The following is a 13,343-nucleotide window of genomic DNA, read 5'->3' as shown; positions in this document are numbered from 1 at the left end:
AATTCAAGTAGGTTCGCGTGCGTGTCCCTGTTTTTTCTTAATATCAGAACTTGGTAATTTGTTGTTAGCTTGTAATTATGTCAATTCTCCAGCGGAATACTCAAAAAAGAAAGCGACACACAGTTTGTTACTGACATTGTTGAAATATTTCTTCTGTCAACTATCAGAAGCAAGAGCTTGCGCCATTGTTGGCTAATACGTTTTCTTATCAGTTGATGGATTTGTTTACCTGAAATCCCATCTCTAACAGCAATAAAAATGATGACTAGTTTGATTTGATTATCACACCCCATAAAAAGTTGTTAAAAATCGCAGAGAAAAAAATAATAATAATCGTGTGTAATTCTACCTGATCCCCACCGGGGGCGCTATAGCTAGAGGAGCTTCCTCGGAGACGCGGAACTCGGTCTGTGTCGGGCAACATGGCGGAGGTCAGGCAGTATACTGCAAGGAGAGCGCACGACTTTGCGCTCAAAGTATACAACCGCTACCTCCTAGAGAGCCCGAGCAAACACGAGAGAAAGGCACTAGACGCTTCCTCGCTATTGGCGGGGTTTCTGCTGGATGACATTAAAATTTTCGGACTAAATGGAGCCGAAAATGCAGCGGATAAAATGGCCAGTGGAGTCTCTCCGGACAGTTACACAAGGGTAACACAACTGGTTACTGGTGTCGATGCTGGGTTGGAAAACGAAAATATTGCCGAAAACTATCATTATCGTGGACTTAAAGAGTATTCGCTTTCAAGCAAGTCTCGTGTACAACGTATTGAGATGAACCTTCCTTCATACCGAAACTATGCCAAGTTTATAAGGACTTTTTCCAACTCTTTCCGTCTACAGCAGAGTCCCTGTAGTCGGTATTTGTACCCAGGACATGGACAGTTAGTTTTCGTCAGGGAGTACAGTGGCAACGGGACCAGAGCTGAGCCTCTTTACAGAACCAAAACGGGCTATTATGAAATCCTGGAGGTGTCATCTACCGCCACTCAAGCCCAGATAAAAACGGCATACTACAAGCAGTCCTTCATCTACCACCCTGACAGAAACGCCAGTAGCGACGAGGCCACTGGGCGCTTCTCGGAGATCAGCGAAGCCTACACGGTGCTGGGAAACAAGGGACTCCGGAAGAAATATGACCGAGGACTCCTCAGTCTCTCAGACCTCACTGCTACAGCCAGGCCCTCCGCCAGGGACACCACCGGGAGCTCAGCCAGTCAGCACACCGACAGCAAGCGGTCTGTGATGGGCGCAGACAGCCGAGGAGGCATCTTTGATTTCGACACGTTTTTCAAGTCTCACTACAGCGAGCAGCTGCAAAGACAAAAGGACATCCGAGTCCGAAAAGAAGAGATACTGAAGAGGAAGCAGACCGCCGTGGGGGAAAAGAAGATGGAGAGGATGATGGAGTTTGGAGTGGGGATGCTTATTGTATTCGCTGTGGGGTTATTATTGAGCTTAAACCAACGTTAAAGGTAATGTGCTTTTAAAACCTTAGAACGTGGTGGTGCTATGGATGGACTAGATCATTCTTTCTTGCTCCTGTATAACAGATGTACAGAAAATGAACTGACAAGTTCAAGAACAACTCACTCATTTGTTCCAATTGATGAGGCTTTGGTGTAACGTGTGATTGGAAATAATTTTTAATAATTTTACTTCCACTCTGAATACACTTGTCTTTTTGGAAGAATGAAGGTTTAAATGTATATGTCTTGGGTTTTGTTTGGTGAACCGTTCTCTGTCGGTTTGTCGTCCATAATTCTCCACCCTGCCAACATATTGTGAGCATGCGCCGCCACATGCAAACACAGGACGCTTCAGTGGTTGAGCTACAACCGTTTGATCTTTCATTTCAACTCGTTCTGACTTTCATAAAGTCATACGATCGTGGAAATTTTAATTAGTTCCTAATGGCTCCGTCGGTTTTGATTATGGTTTGATGTATTGCTATTTATGGGATAGAGCAAAGTAAGGAAAGGATTACTTGAGAGCCTCAAACAGGGACATGGCAATGACTGTGGTCAGATGGTTATTCTAAAGAATGTGCCTTTGATGGCGTTTATTGTAAATGTCAATGGTTGTATTGTTAGTTTAGAAAAACATAACTTATGAGCAGTGCTGGTCACTTTGGTTCTGCGCATCACTGTTCATGTTAAAAGCTGAAAGTGGCAATGGTTGGGCTCCAGGTAAGTTTACCTGGTTCAAATGTTGAGAAATTTGTGGGGGAATAAAACAAATTCTGACATACTGCTGGTTTTGTGATTTTTGTCAAGTGTATGGTTGGACTGGATAAAAGATTTGCTCATGCTAACCACACCAACACCGTGGATGGGATTGTGGACGCATCGCTTGACACGTCTGGAGACCATGATGCAGCGAGATGTGTAATATTAAGTATCCAAAGAACCTTTATGTCCATTTTTGGTCATGTTTTAATAAAGACTTGTGGAGTTAGACATGTTGATGTCTGCATATTTTCAAACATAAAGAGCAACGGGCTCCTGGACCGACCACAAACTGCTCTGAGACAAACATTTCTCACCATATTTGCTTTGCATGCTCAGCAGTTCCAGCTGCTGATAAGGGGAGCTTTCATCAGTTGTGCGACACGTGGTTCAGTTAATATCCTAATTCGGTATATTCAAACTGTTATTCAGTACCCCAGATCATTAACTGTCTGTGCCATCAGCCCTGTTGGTTTTTTTTTTTTGTCTAAAACTACAGATCAAATAAAGCTGCATTTTTGAAAATTATTTTCAGTTGAACTGTTGAGACTGATAATACAATTATGAATGAAATATTGTTTTTAAAATGTAAAAATATAAATAAAAATGTAATCCTATTTAACAAATGAGTCCAATTCATATGCAATCCATAATAAGTTGCCTTGGTAAGACTTCATCCATCCCATTGTGACTAATGATCTGCTGCTGACCGACTGAGACATGAACACAGATCCATGCAGCTAATTAAAGTGATTTATATTCCATCTCCTGGAGTTGAAGCACAATGCACTCCAATCCAAATATTAAGTGAACAATCATAACTGGTCGCTTTGAATTTCAGGTCGTTATTCCAGTGCCTTCATTAGTTACTGCAAGTTTTAAACAAATTAATCTATTATTTAAAAATAATAATAATAAAATGACTGGACTGTAAAAGACTGATTGACTAAATGAAATGACCACATTAAGAACTTTAGGAACAGGCATGTTTGTAGATGATACTGAGCTGTAAAGGGTGAGAAAATTGCTGAGAAAATGGAGGAAAAAGTTGAAAAGGTGGCATTTTTAAAATCAAAATATGCGAAGCAATATGTCTGTTGCAGCGTCCTTTCTTGGAGCCTCTAACAAACCCCAGTTTAATAAAAAAATAACATTGCCAGGATGTCTAGTAGCCGTCTGGTTAACATGCACACCATGTAGTTCTCAGCCAGGGGACCTTTGTTTCTGCTCCAAGACAGAAGCTGAGGTGGAGGTTTGTGATCTTTGCTTTTGAAAGCAATGTTACAAGAAAACTGTGAAGCTGATTATCATTAAACACGGTGTGGAGGTGAGCCACAGGCTGCACATGAAACCTCTTTCTCTCTCAACTTCCTAATAAGGGGAAACTGATGAATTAACAACGTTAAACCAGTGACTCCACATGTATATTTTGAAGTCCATTAAACATACAGTAAACACGTCAATTTAGTGCTTGTAAAAATTCACAGTTCACATCACATTTAAACATGAACACAACTGTGTCAAATCAGTGCAAAACCTACAGTGAATCTACACACAAATACAATAAAATATATTACAACAAAGTGCTGGCATTATGAAACAAACAACAAAGCCTACTTTAAATAAAAAAACGTCACATAGCTTATGTTCTTCTCTTACAGTAGTTCCATGAAAAGTCAGAGTTGTCCAACAATCGAGAGATGTGCGCTGAATGCTTGGTACAATTAGTATTAACTCAAGTTTTTGCAGACCTTTAGATCACTGGGTTCAGGGCATCATAGAGTCTCTGCACCGCCAGTTCCACCATCTCCTTCAGGGAGTCGTCGTCTGTGCTTTCATCCTCGTAGCACACCGACTGAAGAGGGGAGAAGAAGTCAGGGGCAAAATCAAGCACCAAATGCACACTCCTTTACCTTGCATAGACCAGTTGACGGCCGCTCACCCGCGTTTCCAAACAGATGTTAACCGTCTTCCCATCTACTGTCACAGAGATGGTTTTACCATCACTGAAGTCCACGCATTCCACTCCAAACATGTCCCTGAGATCAGCAAGGAAAAATTGAACGTTGACATTTTGATATTGCAATCATACTTGTCGTGTATATACAATGTTATGTCATAGATTTATTGCAGAACTCACTGCAACATGACCTCTATTCGGCTTTGGAACACCTCCATGTCCATAATGGCACTCTGGGTCTCCATGACTATGAATGGGACAGAAAATCATCAATGATTTCCTGCAATTTTGCTGTCATTCAAGTAAATTGCTGTTTACTCATAAGTAGTAAAACTACAGATAAACAGTTGATGTGGTCAAAACTGACCTTTTTGAGCTTTTGGGTTTGATTGGACCTCCAGAACCACAGTGGTGACGGCGTCAGCATACATGTCATTGAGAGGATTAGTGACCCACTGAAACAGGCGATAAGAAGAAAATACGGTTGAGTGAACTGCAGCCATTACTAACCCCGCAAAGTCCCAACCTCTCTGAGCACCACCAACTAAATTTCTATCAGAATGTGCAACACGGCGATCAGATTTTAAATTTCTAACGCAAACTTTGCATCACTGTCTTTGGAAAGAGACCCGGCTGACGGCACCACGGTCAGCTGGATGACATAAAGACGCCGGTGCGGCTTCTCACCTCCAGCAGCACCATGCCGACCTCGTGGATCAGAGTGATGTTTTTAAAGATCTTCAAAGTGCTCTTCTCAGTTCCGTCCAGCTCTTCGACATCCCCTGAGACAGATGGCCGGCACTTAGATGAAATGAAAGGGGGCAAAGTTGTGCTCTGAATGAATGAACGAGTGGTCACATGTGGTGGGAAGTGTTACCGGTGAGGCTCCTCAGGTGGCAGACGAGCAGCGAGTACGGCCCAGTGAAGGGAATGGCCTGGGTTTGTTTCACCGTGCTCATGGCCAGCTCTGTGTACGCTGCAGACAGAGCGGACACATTGGATCACTACAGCCAGCAGCAGTGTGCTGCAATGCAGGAGGATGGTTGTATTATCCAGTGGTCCCAGTACGAGACAACTAATTATGCAATATTTAGTTCAATTTCAGAAAACTGACTTACTTGATAGATCCGACGGATTGAGGATGTGGTAGTTGAAGTTCTTCTTCACTAGTATGCCTGACACCCTCTGACCCTGAATGCACTTCTTATCGGCAAGGGAACCCATCACCTGAGAGAAGGAGAAGCGTTGAGTACCTTCGTCCCAGTTTCAGCATCAACGCATTAAGCATAAGCACAAACCCCTTTTCAAGCAAAGTTGGAAAGTCTTCTAAAATGTGAAGGGTACAAAAGCCAAGCGTGGTCAGCCTGTAGTCCCGATCTCGCTCCTATTAAAAATGTGCGGCGCCTGATGAGGAAGAGAATCAGACAACGACGGCCACAGAGCGTGGAGCGGCTGGAATCTTGTATTCGTCATCAGCATTTGCATTGCATCGGTTTCCCATGAATCAAAAACTGTCATAAAGAAGGAAGAGTGACGGAACACAATGATAACCATGCCTCTATCTCTTCCTTTTGTAAGTGCGTTGACATTTCTCTAAAGTTCTTAAATGCACTGATGTTGGTAGCTTCTATTCTAGAAAACTTCCCAACTTCAACGAAGCAGTCAAACACAAAGATTCCATGCAAAAAAATGAAGATGGCTGTGCATGGACCTTGGCCAGCTTCTCTCCTCTGAAGTTGAGCGTGACGGCCTCCGTGTTGCGCGGGTTGTGGACTTCGATGTGAACCTGGTCGTTGTCCTCGTACTCTCTGATCAGCGCAGCCTTCAGACGAGCCATCTCATTCTGCTCCCCGTGGACCAGGATCTGAGAGCAAAGAAGCGCCTCATCAAGCAAAGCTTTTTACATTTACACAACTGCAAAAACAGGTTGAGTAAAGAGACATTAACACAGAACGACTCTTTTCGTGTTTTCGCCCCTTCCTACCACATGTGGTGGTTTGAGAGCCCTGATGAACTCGCTGGTCTGCTGGTAGTCGGTGTGAGCAGAGAAGGAGATGTAGTCCACCGACATCTTCAGCTGCAGCTTCTGGCCGGACATGGTGGTGATCTCCTCGGGCTCAGACATGATGTGCTGCAGAGCGCAAACAATAATCACATTTAGGGCTGAGTCAGCATCACTTAGTCAATGAAAACTACCTGAAAACAACACAGTTACGGGCAAATCTAACTGGAGGTTTGACTGTGGGGAAACTGCAGTAATTAGGGGCACTTTTCCCTGAGACAGCAGATGAATCCATAAAATATTTGGTCATATCTCATCTGTCCATGCTCTGACCTTAGCCAGCGTGCCCTCCACACAGTAGCCAGCGATGATAACTCCGTTCCTCTTATCAGTGCACCAGCTCTCAAAGAGCTCTCTGGAAAGTCCGCTCTGCATCATACCCGGAGACGCCATCACCACACTGGGGCCGATGTCGTCAAAGTGATCCATGCTCTGCCAAGAGCAGACAGTATTACTGCTTTTCAGACGTCGAAAGAGAAGGAGAATTTAATTATTAGGATAAAGAGATGCACTGTGGGTGTCTGTAGAACGCTCTACCTTTAAATTGCTGATATGCTTGAAAACAAAAGGGTTATTGATGTTTATGGCTTTGCGGATCTTGTCGTTCATCGCATTGACATAAGTCTGGTACACGGCCATGCACTTCTTGGCCAGGGATGAGGCGTAATAAATGGGGATGTCGTGGAGCTCTGGGTGGTTCTGCCAGTACTCATCTAAAATGGAACATAACACATTTGAAGTTGGACTTTACAGAAATTTCCCTGGAATAGGTGCAAGCTGAATGAGGAGGTCAAAAGGTGACTTCTAACCCAAGATAAGCAACAATTCCTGGGCACGTCCCAACGCAAACACAGGAATTAAACAGCGGCCCTCCCTGTTGACGATGTCATGCACCGTGTTACAAAACCGAGCCTCACGCTCCTCCCTCTTTTCATGGATGTGAGTGCCGTAGGTCGACTCCTGCAGAAAGAACAGGAGCAGTATTTATCATGTAGTCGCCTAAAGATTCTTTGAAATAGGTGTTCTTTGTGAATTATCCCATGTGAATACACATTTTTAAACGCTCTCGTACTATGATTAGGATGTCGGGTTTGACACTTGGGATCTCAGCTGCCATTAGATGCCTGTCTTCTTGTCTGGAGAAGTCTCCAGTGTACAGCAGCTTTGGGTGGAGGGAGAGACAGTGGACTCGTGAGAAAACGGAAGTTCTGTGATCGACATAATGAAAGAAAGCAATTAGAAGTTGAAAATCCTTTACTTTGACTCCAGCTATTTCGATCATGAACATGGCTGCTCCCAGCACATGACCGGCGTGGTAGCACCAAAACTTGATTCCGGCCACCTCCTTGACCTCGTGGAAGTTGATGGTCTCAATCTTGTCCATGCTCTCCTCCAGGTCAGTCTCAGTGTAGAGCATGTCGTCTGCGGAGATGTTGCTAGAATTTGAAAACGAAAAGTTGCATGCCTTATCAATAATTCAACAGAGGAGGATGTTTTCTAGCACTTCTGCTCTTACCTGACTTTGACGTAGTCTGACAGCAGCCAGCGATAAATAGCTTTACTGGCGTGGGTCATGAAGGTCCTCCCTTTGAAGCTTGTCTTTTGGAGAAACCAGGGCAGAGCTCCGCAGTGATCCAAGTGGAAACTGAGGACAAAGCATGAGCATTAACAGCAAATAACACATATAATAGTGATGATGCGTAACAGACTTGAATAATTTGACCAAGACATTAAAAGGAAACGTTTGGGGCGAATCGAATGCAGGAAAACCTCGAGAAAGTCTGAAATCAAATTAGTGCCAGAAGTAGAAGGAGGACTCACTGGCTGATGAGCAGGAGGTCTATTTCAGCTGGGTCGATCAAGTCTATGTAGGGGAGAGCATCCATTCCCTCCAAGCCAGGGTGAATGCCACAGTCCAGCTGTCAAAAGGGATTTTTGTGTAACTTGTTCATAATAAAGAAAATCCTCACAACTTTTTCATCTGAGAAAACTCTCTCAACCTCTCTGCACGTTGACTTCAGAAATAGTTTACTGAATTAGAGTTGAGTGTTTCAGCTTTCTGTTTTGCACATTCATCATCCGTCCAACCCACGGAGCCCCTGAGCCAATTTATCAAAAGCAAGGAGGAAATTGAGGAGTGCCCTGGCAGATGGATGACATCCGCTCTTTCAACAGTGAGAGTTTTTTAACTCCAGGGGGCGCTATAGAGTCTCTCCGGCAGGAATACAACAGATACAAATAAATGTCATCTTTTAAAAACAGTCTAGCTTTAGATCTACTGAAAAAGATAAAGCAGTTCTTATGCAACGAACGCATATTTAGAATATCATTTACAAAGTAATATTAAAAATGACATGTGAAAATAAAAATATATAATATAATATTTCGTTGTCTTTTTATTCCCTTTCATTTTCTTAGAATTTCTCACAAAATTTCCACATTTTTTATGTTATACCATACTTATATGGTCATATACATCTCATATATGAAGTATAAATATATGAAGTCAGAGGTACAGGGTACAGGTCCTAAATGATCATATTTACCATTATTTTCCTCCCTTTGAACTCCAGGATAATGCATGACCTCCCAACCTCCTGACCAGCACCACTGTAACACGAGGAGAGTGACAAGTTAGCAGGTGGCCTGCACGACGAGGCAGATTCAATGTATCACAGGCTATCTTTAGGTGATCTGGCGTAATCAACCCTTAAAAAGCAGTGCTGAGCAGTTCTATGATCCTGAATGTCAATTATGTAAGTCAGTCCAAGTCGACTAGATCTGATTTAGGATTGTGTATCTTATTAAATGAATTTGCTGCAGGTGCATCCTTGAGGCTTTCTGAGAGAGTTGTGGTCTAATTCTGTCAGGTGCAACTCTTGCTGTTTTAAATGCTCAAATAGACAAAAACACAACAAATAAACAAACATTGAAGCTATTTAAACCAGTCAGAAGGCGTATTGTGGATTTCAAAGTCCACCAAGGCTCTAAATTACTAAATGAATGAATAAATGAATGAACGAGTGCATGAAGGAATGAAAGGAATAAACGGTATTAGTTGTCAAATAATTTCAATTAGTTTTTTAAACATTTTATCATATGAAAGTTGACGTCATTTGATGCATTTGTTGCGTTTGATATGGCATGGAAATCCTTTGCTGTTCATCATAGTTGAAACAATGACTGGTAATTGAAATCATGCATCTTACTTTTAGATATTCAAAGGTCGAAAAAAGACTACAAATTTAGGCTACAAATGCGTGCCCTTCTTCTGACGTGAAGATGCTGGTGGATGCTGGCAGGTTAAGGTTCCAGTTGTGTTGCCATGGTGACACAACCTGGTAAGAAATTATCCGGTATCTTCGAGATACTGAACATCCTGAACTGAACCTAAAATTAGATCACTGAGACAATAATCCTGCCTCGTACTACAGGCCTCAGAAGGTGATACAAAATAAAAAAATAAATGAAAATGCAATTGTCAAAACAATTAATAAATTAAAATGATTAACTTACAGAGGACGAATTAGGAGCTGGTCGCTTTCTTCGGCTGGTACGAAGATATCTACTTTACGTTTTGTAGCCATATGTACTAAATATTACAGTTTAATGACGTGAAAATAGAAAAATAAATGCGGTCACAATGCAATGGGCATGACATTTTCTGAATGAAGAAAAGGGGCGTGTCTTCGGAACAGCAAACTTCCGGCAGCACCTGCAAAATATGACCGTCGAGAATCAAGAGTTTTGACATAGGTTCCACAAGTAGATGGAGAACGGCAGTCATAAAGATATATACTAAACTTCAGATCATTTGTGCAGCCCTAAACTGTGTACCATGTTAATGATATATACTATTAACTAGCTTTTGGTTTCAGTGGTTATATTTCTAATTATTTTTTGACTGAGTTTTTTGGTTGCGTCCCCTTTAAGTGGGTTTGGGTGGAGGCTGGTGAACTCAAAGGGAAACTGAAGACTCATACAGAAGGTACATACAAAACGTATTTGAAGAAAATTATGTCCGAAAGGAGCCTCTAAGTGTTCTCAGGACGAACAGGTATACGTTATGTAGATAAGTTAAGATTATTGGATTTACTGCGTCAGTGCTCGCTAACGAAGGTCCGTTAAAGTCACTGGTTGTCAACTTCGTTAATGAAAGCGGCGGGGGGGCATTTGAGGTTGATTGCAGTGAGTTGTAACAGACGTCGGTGAGTTTCTTTTAGGGTGTAGCTGTGGTATAACGGGAAATGTTGTCTGCTGCGCGCGTTAGTTAGCTAATGGTTTGATTAACGGCAGTTGCGCAACCTGTTGATTCTTGTGTATGATTTTTGTCACGAGAGCTCATGTAATTTCATTTTTCAAAATAGTTCATATACCTTTATACCGCTCAGAAAAACCCATCTAATTCCTTAACCTGTACTTTATGCTGTCATAATGGAGTTGGCGGAGGGTGTCACAGCAGCAGGTGTTTCCTGTCTAACTGGTGTCCCCTTTGTCGCCTCCTTAGCGGTGTAATTATTGTGGTAACCGATAATGTTTTTGGTATTAGCAAAGGAGACGTTAATTACGTTGTTACAGTGGCTAAGAAGTGCAAAAAAATTAGTACGGTATGCGTTTTACACAGTCAAATTCTGTTTTCTGTTTTGTTGCTTCACTCCACACAACTACGAAGCAGCAAACGCAGCATTTCAGGCCAAAATAACCTTAAAAAAACAGCATTCTGCTAAATACGGTGACACCTCAGACGCGTTCTGTAAAATGCTGTGTTGTCCGTCTATTTTTCTGGGTTTTATAAAGCTGCCAACAGCTACTGAACGGAAAGTTATGACAATAATCATAACAAGTGAAGTCTTCACCCATCAAAGACTAATCTACATGGACACTTTTAGGGAAAAGGAGAGAGATAGGTTTTTAAAAATTTTTTTGATGGATTAGCTGTTTTGTTTGTGTAGATATAATCACATATAATCTGCATTGGAAAATCTGCTGGGCTGAGCAGCTGCCTGTCTTTAACTAAGTGTTTGTTATTATTGTTGTGATGTACTTACTGGTATTCATTATGGGTTATGTAGCATTGTTTACTCTGACTGAGTCATCATTGAGAGTACCCCCCCCCCCCCACCCCAAAAAAAAACTGTAGCATCCATTATTCAATCTAGACATTCAATTATTCATCATCTCGTTTGAGACTTGAGAAGGGAGTCGTGCTGTGTGTGACACTTTGGGCCCATGATGATTCAGGTCGGTGGAGGTGGGAGTCTGGATGCGGTCGTCATGGTGAAGGATGTTTCGGAAAGTCAAGAAGCGGCACAGCAGCAGCAGCTCGCAGAGCAGCGAGATCAGCACCAAGAGCAAGGTGCAGTAGCATGCGGATTCACTGTAACGATACACCGAACGCCTCTCTCTGTTGTTTTAATTCAGCTTTCGTCTCTGTGTAGTCTGTTGACTCCAGTTTGGGAGGACTCTCCAGATCGAGCACCGTCGCCAGCCTCGATACAGATTCCGCTAAGAGCTCAGGTCAGTCTGACTGCTGTTAAACTTCAGTGTATCCCCTCCCTTCTTTCCTCTAACAGAGCGTTGGTGTGTGTCCCTGTAGGAAACAGCACGTCTGAGACATGTGCCGAGTTTCGGGTAAAGTACGTGGGCTCCATTGAGAGCTTAGAGTTTGAAATGAGCAAGACCCTTCAGGAACCTCTGGACCTCATCAACTACATCGACGCAGCTCAGGTACGGTGCTGGAGAACATTTCCAGTCGCAGCGACTCAGGGTCACAGACACTCATTTACAATATCGTGGTTTTTTTCTTTTTTCCACAGCAAGACGGAAAACTGCCTTTCGTCCCTGGAGATGAGGAGATGGTTCTGGTTGTGTCCAAGTACGGAGTCAAAGTGGCCTCGCTTGACCAGTGTGTGAGTGTCAGTGTTTTTACGTGACTTTGTACAAAGCTGCTGGCTTGGATATTTGAATGATCCACAATATCTTTTGCTCATTGATTCTGGTGGTTATTAGTCCGTGATCAAATGTCTCGACCTGTTCCCACTGGACAGGACGTGCTGCATCGACATCCTCTCTACTTGATAGTGCGCATGCTGTGTTACGATGATGGCCTGGGCGCGGGGAAGAACCTCCTCGCTCTGAAAACCACCGACTCGAAGCAAGAAGAGTGCAGCATCTGGGTGTACCAGTGCAGCAGCTCGGTGAGTGTCAAATCGGATGCTTATCGAGAATTAAAGATAAAAACCCAAACATCAGCTGCCTGACACCCACGGTCACTGAATAATGTCTCGTCCGTGATTTGTGCGAACAGGAGCAGGCCCAGTCCATCTGCAAGGTGCTGTCGGCTTCTTTTGACTGCGCGCTGTCATCAGACAAGTCCTGAGGTCGGAGCAACCGGAGGAGGAGGGAGGTGAAACCAGCAGTCATGCCCGCTGCGATATGAACGCAACAGTTTCCCTCCTTTTACAGCTGTGCTTTTTAATCGTCACCGGTGGCGACGTGGAAGGAAAATTCATCAGCCTCTATGTCAGCGTCCTGCTGTTGCTGTGAATTAGTTTCCTTGCACTCAGTTGTCCGCTTGCCCTTCCAGGAGCAAAAGGCACATCTCGAAAAGAGAGATAGTTAATTGGAGACATGAATCGGCAGAGAAACCGCACGGTACGGATTGGACTGATGCTTCTTTACTTGAAGAAAACACTCAGATCCCTTCTTCAGATTTAGAAATCCTGTTGTGTTGTGCTCCAACAGCATCGGTACAATAAGGGTCATTATATGACTGGAAGGAATGTTACAAACTGGCTTTACTTGCAACTTGTATTTCGTCACTTTTTTAAAAGAAAAATTCCATTTCTGCATTTTTTTTAAGGTTTTATTTTAACGTTAAAGTCCAGAGAATCTGCTGGTACCAAAAACTTGACCCCTCCCCCTTCCTCTTTCTTAATTTTAGTGAATTAAATAGCAGATTTTCTTATCTCCCATAAATTCTAATAAGCTGTTCTTTACATACGGACGTTTTTGGGAAATAGCTTGTTTACAGTTGTGCCTCTTGTACAATAATGAACCTCTTACTTATTAAATGGTTCGATCTGGTACTAAAC

General features: G+C 42.8%; 3 protein-coding genes across 5 annotated transcripts; 2 read left to right on the top strand and 1 right to left on the bottom strand.

Annotated features, from left to right (window-relative positions):
* The first annotated feature begins 408 nt into the window (after positions 1–408).
* On the top strand, positions 409–2,458 carry LOC140270572 (uncharacterized). Its single transcript, XM_072365756.1, has one exon. The coding sequence runs from the start codon at positions 423–425 to the stop codon at positions 1,470–1,472; it is 1,050 nt and encodes a 349-aa protein (XP_072221857.1). The 5' UTR covers positions 409–422; the 3' UTR covers positions 1,473–2,458.
* Positions 2,459–3,320: 862 nt separating this feature from the next.
* Positions 3,321–9,924, bottom strand: LOC140270056 (cleavage and polyadenylation specificity factor subunit 3). 2 transcript variants are annotated; one of them, XR_011907682.1, is made up of 19 exons: positions 9,766–9,924; positions 8,796–8,859; positions 8,071–8,168; positions 7,766–7,894; positions 7,508–7,685; positions 7,322–7,411; positions 7,059–7,209; positions 6,787–6,962; positions 6,523–6,681; positions 6,172–6,318; positions 5,899–6,051; positions 5,306–5,414; positions 5,065–5,163; positions 4,875–4,969; positions 4,555–4,642; positions 4,368–4,434; positions 4,170–4,266; positions 3,464–4,082; positions 3,321–3,429 (listed from the first exon to the last, which is right to left on the bottom strand). XR_011907682.1 is itself a non-coding variant. In XM_072365128.1 (18 exons), exons 1-18 carry the CDS (start codon positions 9,834–9,836, stop codon positions 3,981–3,983), a joined length of 2,073 nt encoding a protein of 690 aa, XP_072221229.1. In that variant the 5' UTR covers positions 9,837–9,924; the 3' UTR covers positions 3,321–3,980. The 2 variants fall into 2 exon arrangements, 1 of the variants encoding a protein (XP_072221229.1); XM_072365128.1 differs by having other exon boundaries at positions 3,321–4,082.
* Positions 9,925–10,145: 221 nt separating this feature from the next.
* On the top strand, positions 10,146–13,301 carry itgb1bp1 (integrin beta 1 binding protein 1). 2 transcript variants are annotated; one of them, XM_072365096.1, is made up of 7 exons: positions 10,146–10,237; positions 11,491–11,605; positions 11,688–11,766; positions 11,846–11,976; positions 12,066–12,158; positions 12,297–12,446; positions 12,557–13,301. In XM_072365096.1, the coding sequence occupies exons 2-7, from the start codon at positions 11,534–11,536 to the stop codon at positions 12,626–12,628; spliced, it is 597 nt and encodes a 198-aa protein (XP_072221197.1). In that variant the 5' UTR covers positions 10,146–10,237; positions 11,491–11,533; the 3' UTR covers positions 12,629–13,301. The 2 variants fall into 2 exon arrangements, with proteins under 2 accessions (XP_072221197.1, XP_072221198.1); XM_072365097.1 differs by having other exon boundaries at positions 10,221–10,306.
* The last annotated feature ends 42 nt before the right edge of the window (positions 13,302–13,343 follow it).

The sequence above is a fragment of the Leuresthes tenuis genome, unplaced genomic scaffold (genome assembly GCF_036924035.1).
Source record: "Leuresthes tenuis unplaced genomic scaffold, fLeuTen1.0.hap1 SCAF_15, whole genome shotgun sequence".
NCBI lineage: Eukaryota > Metazoa > Chordata > Actinopteri > Atheriniformes > Atherinopsidae > Leuresthes > Leuresthes tenuis.
This window is presented reverse-complemented; position numbering and strand designations above follow the sequence as displayed.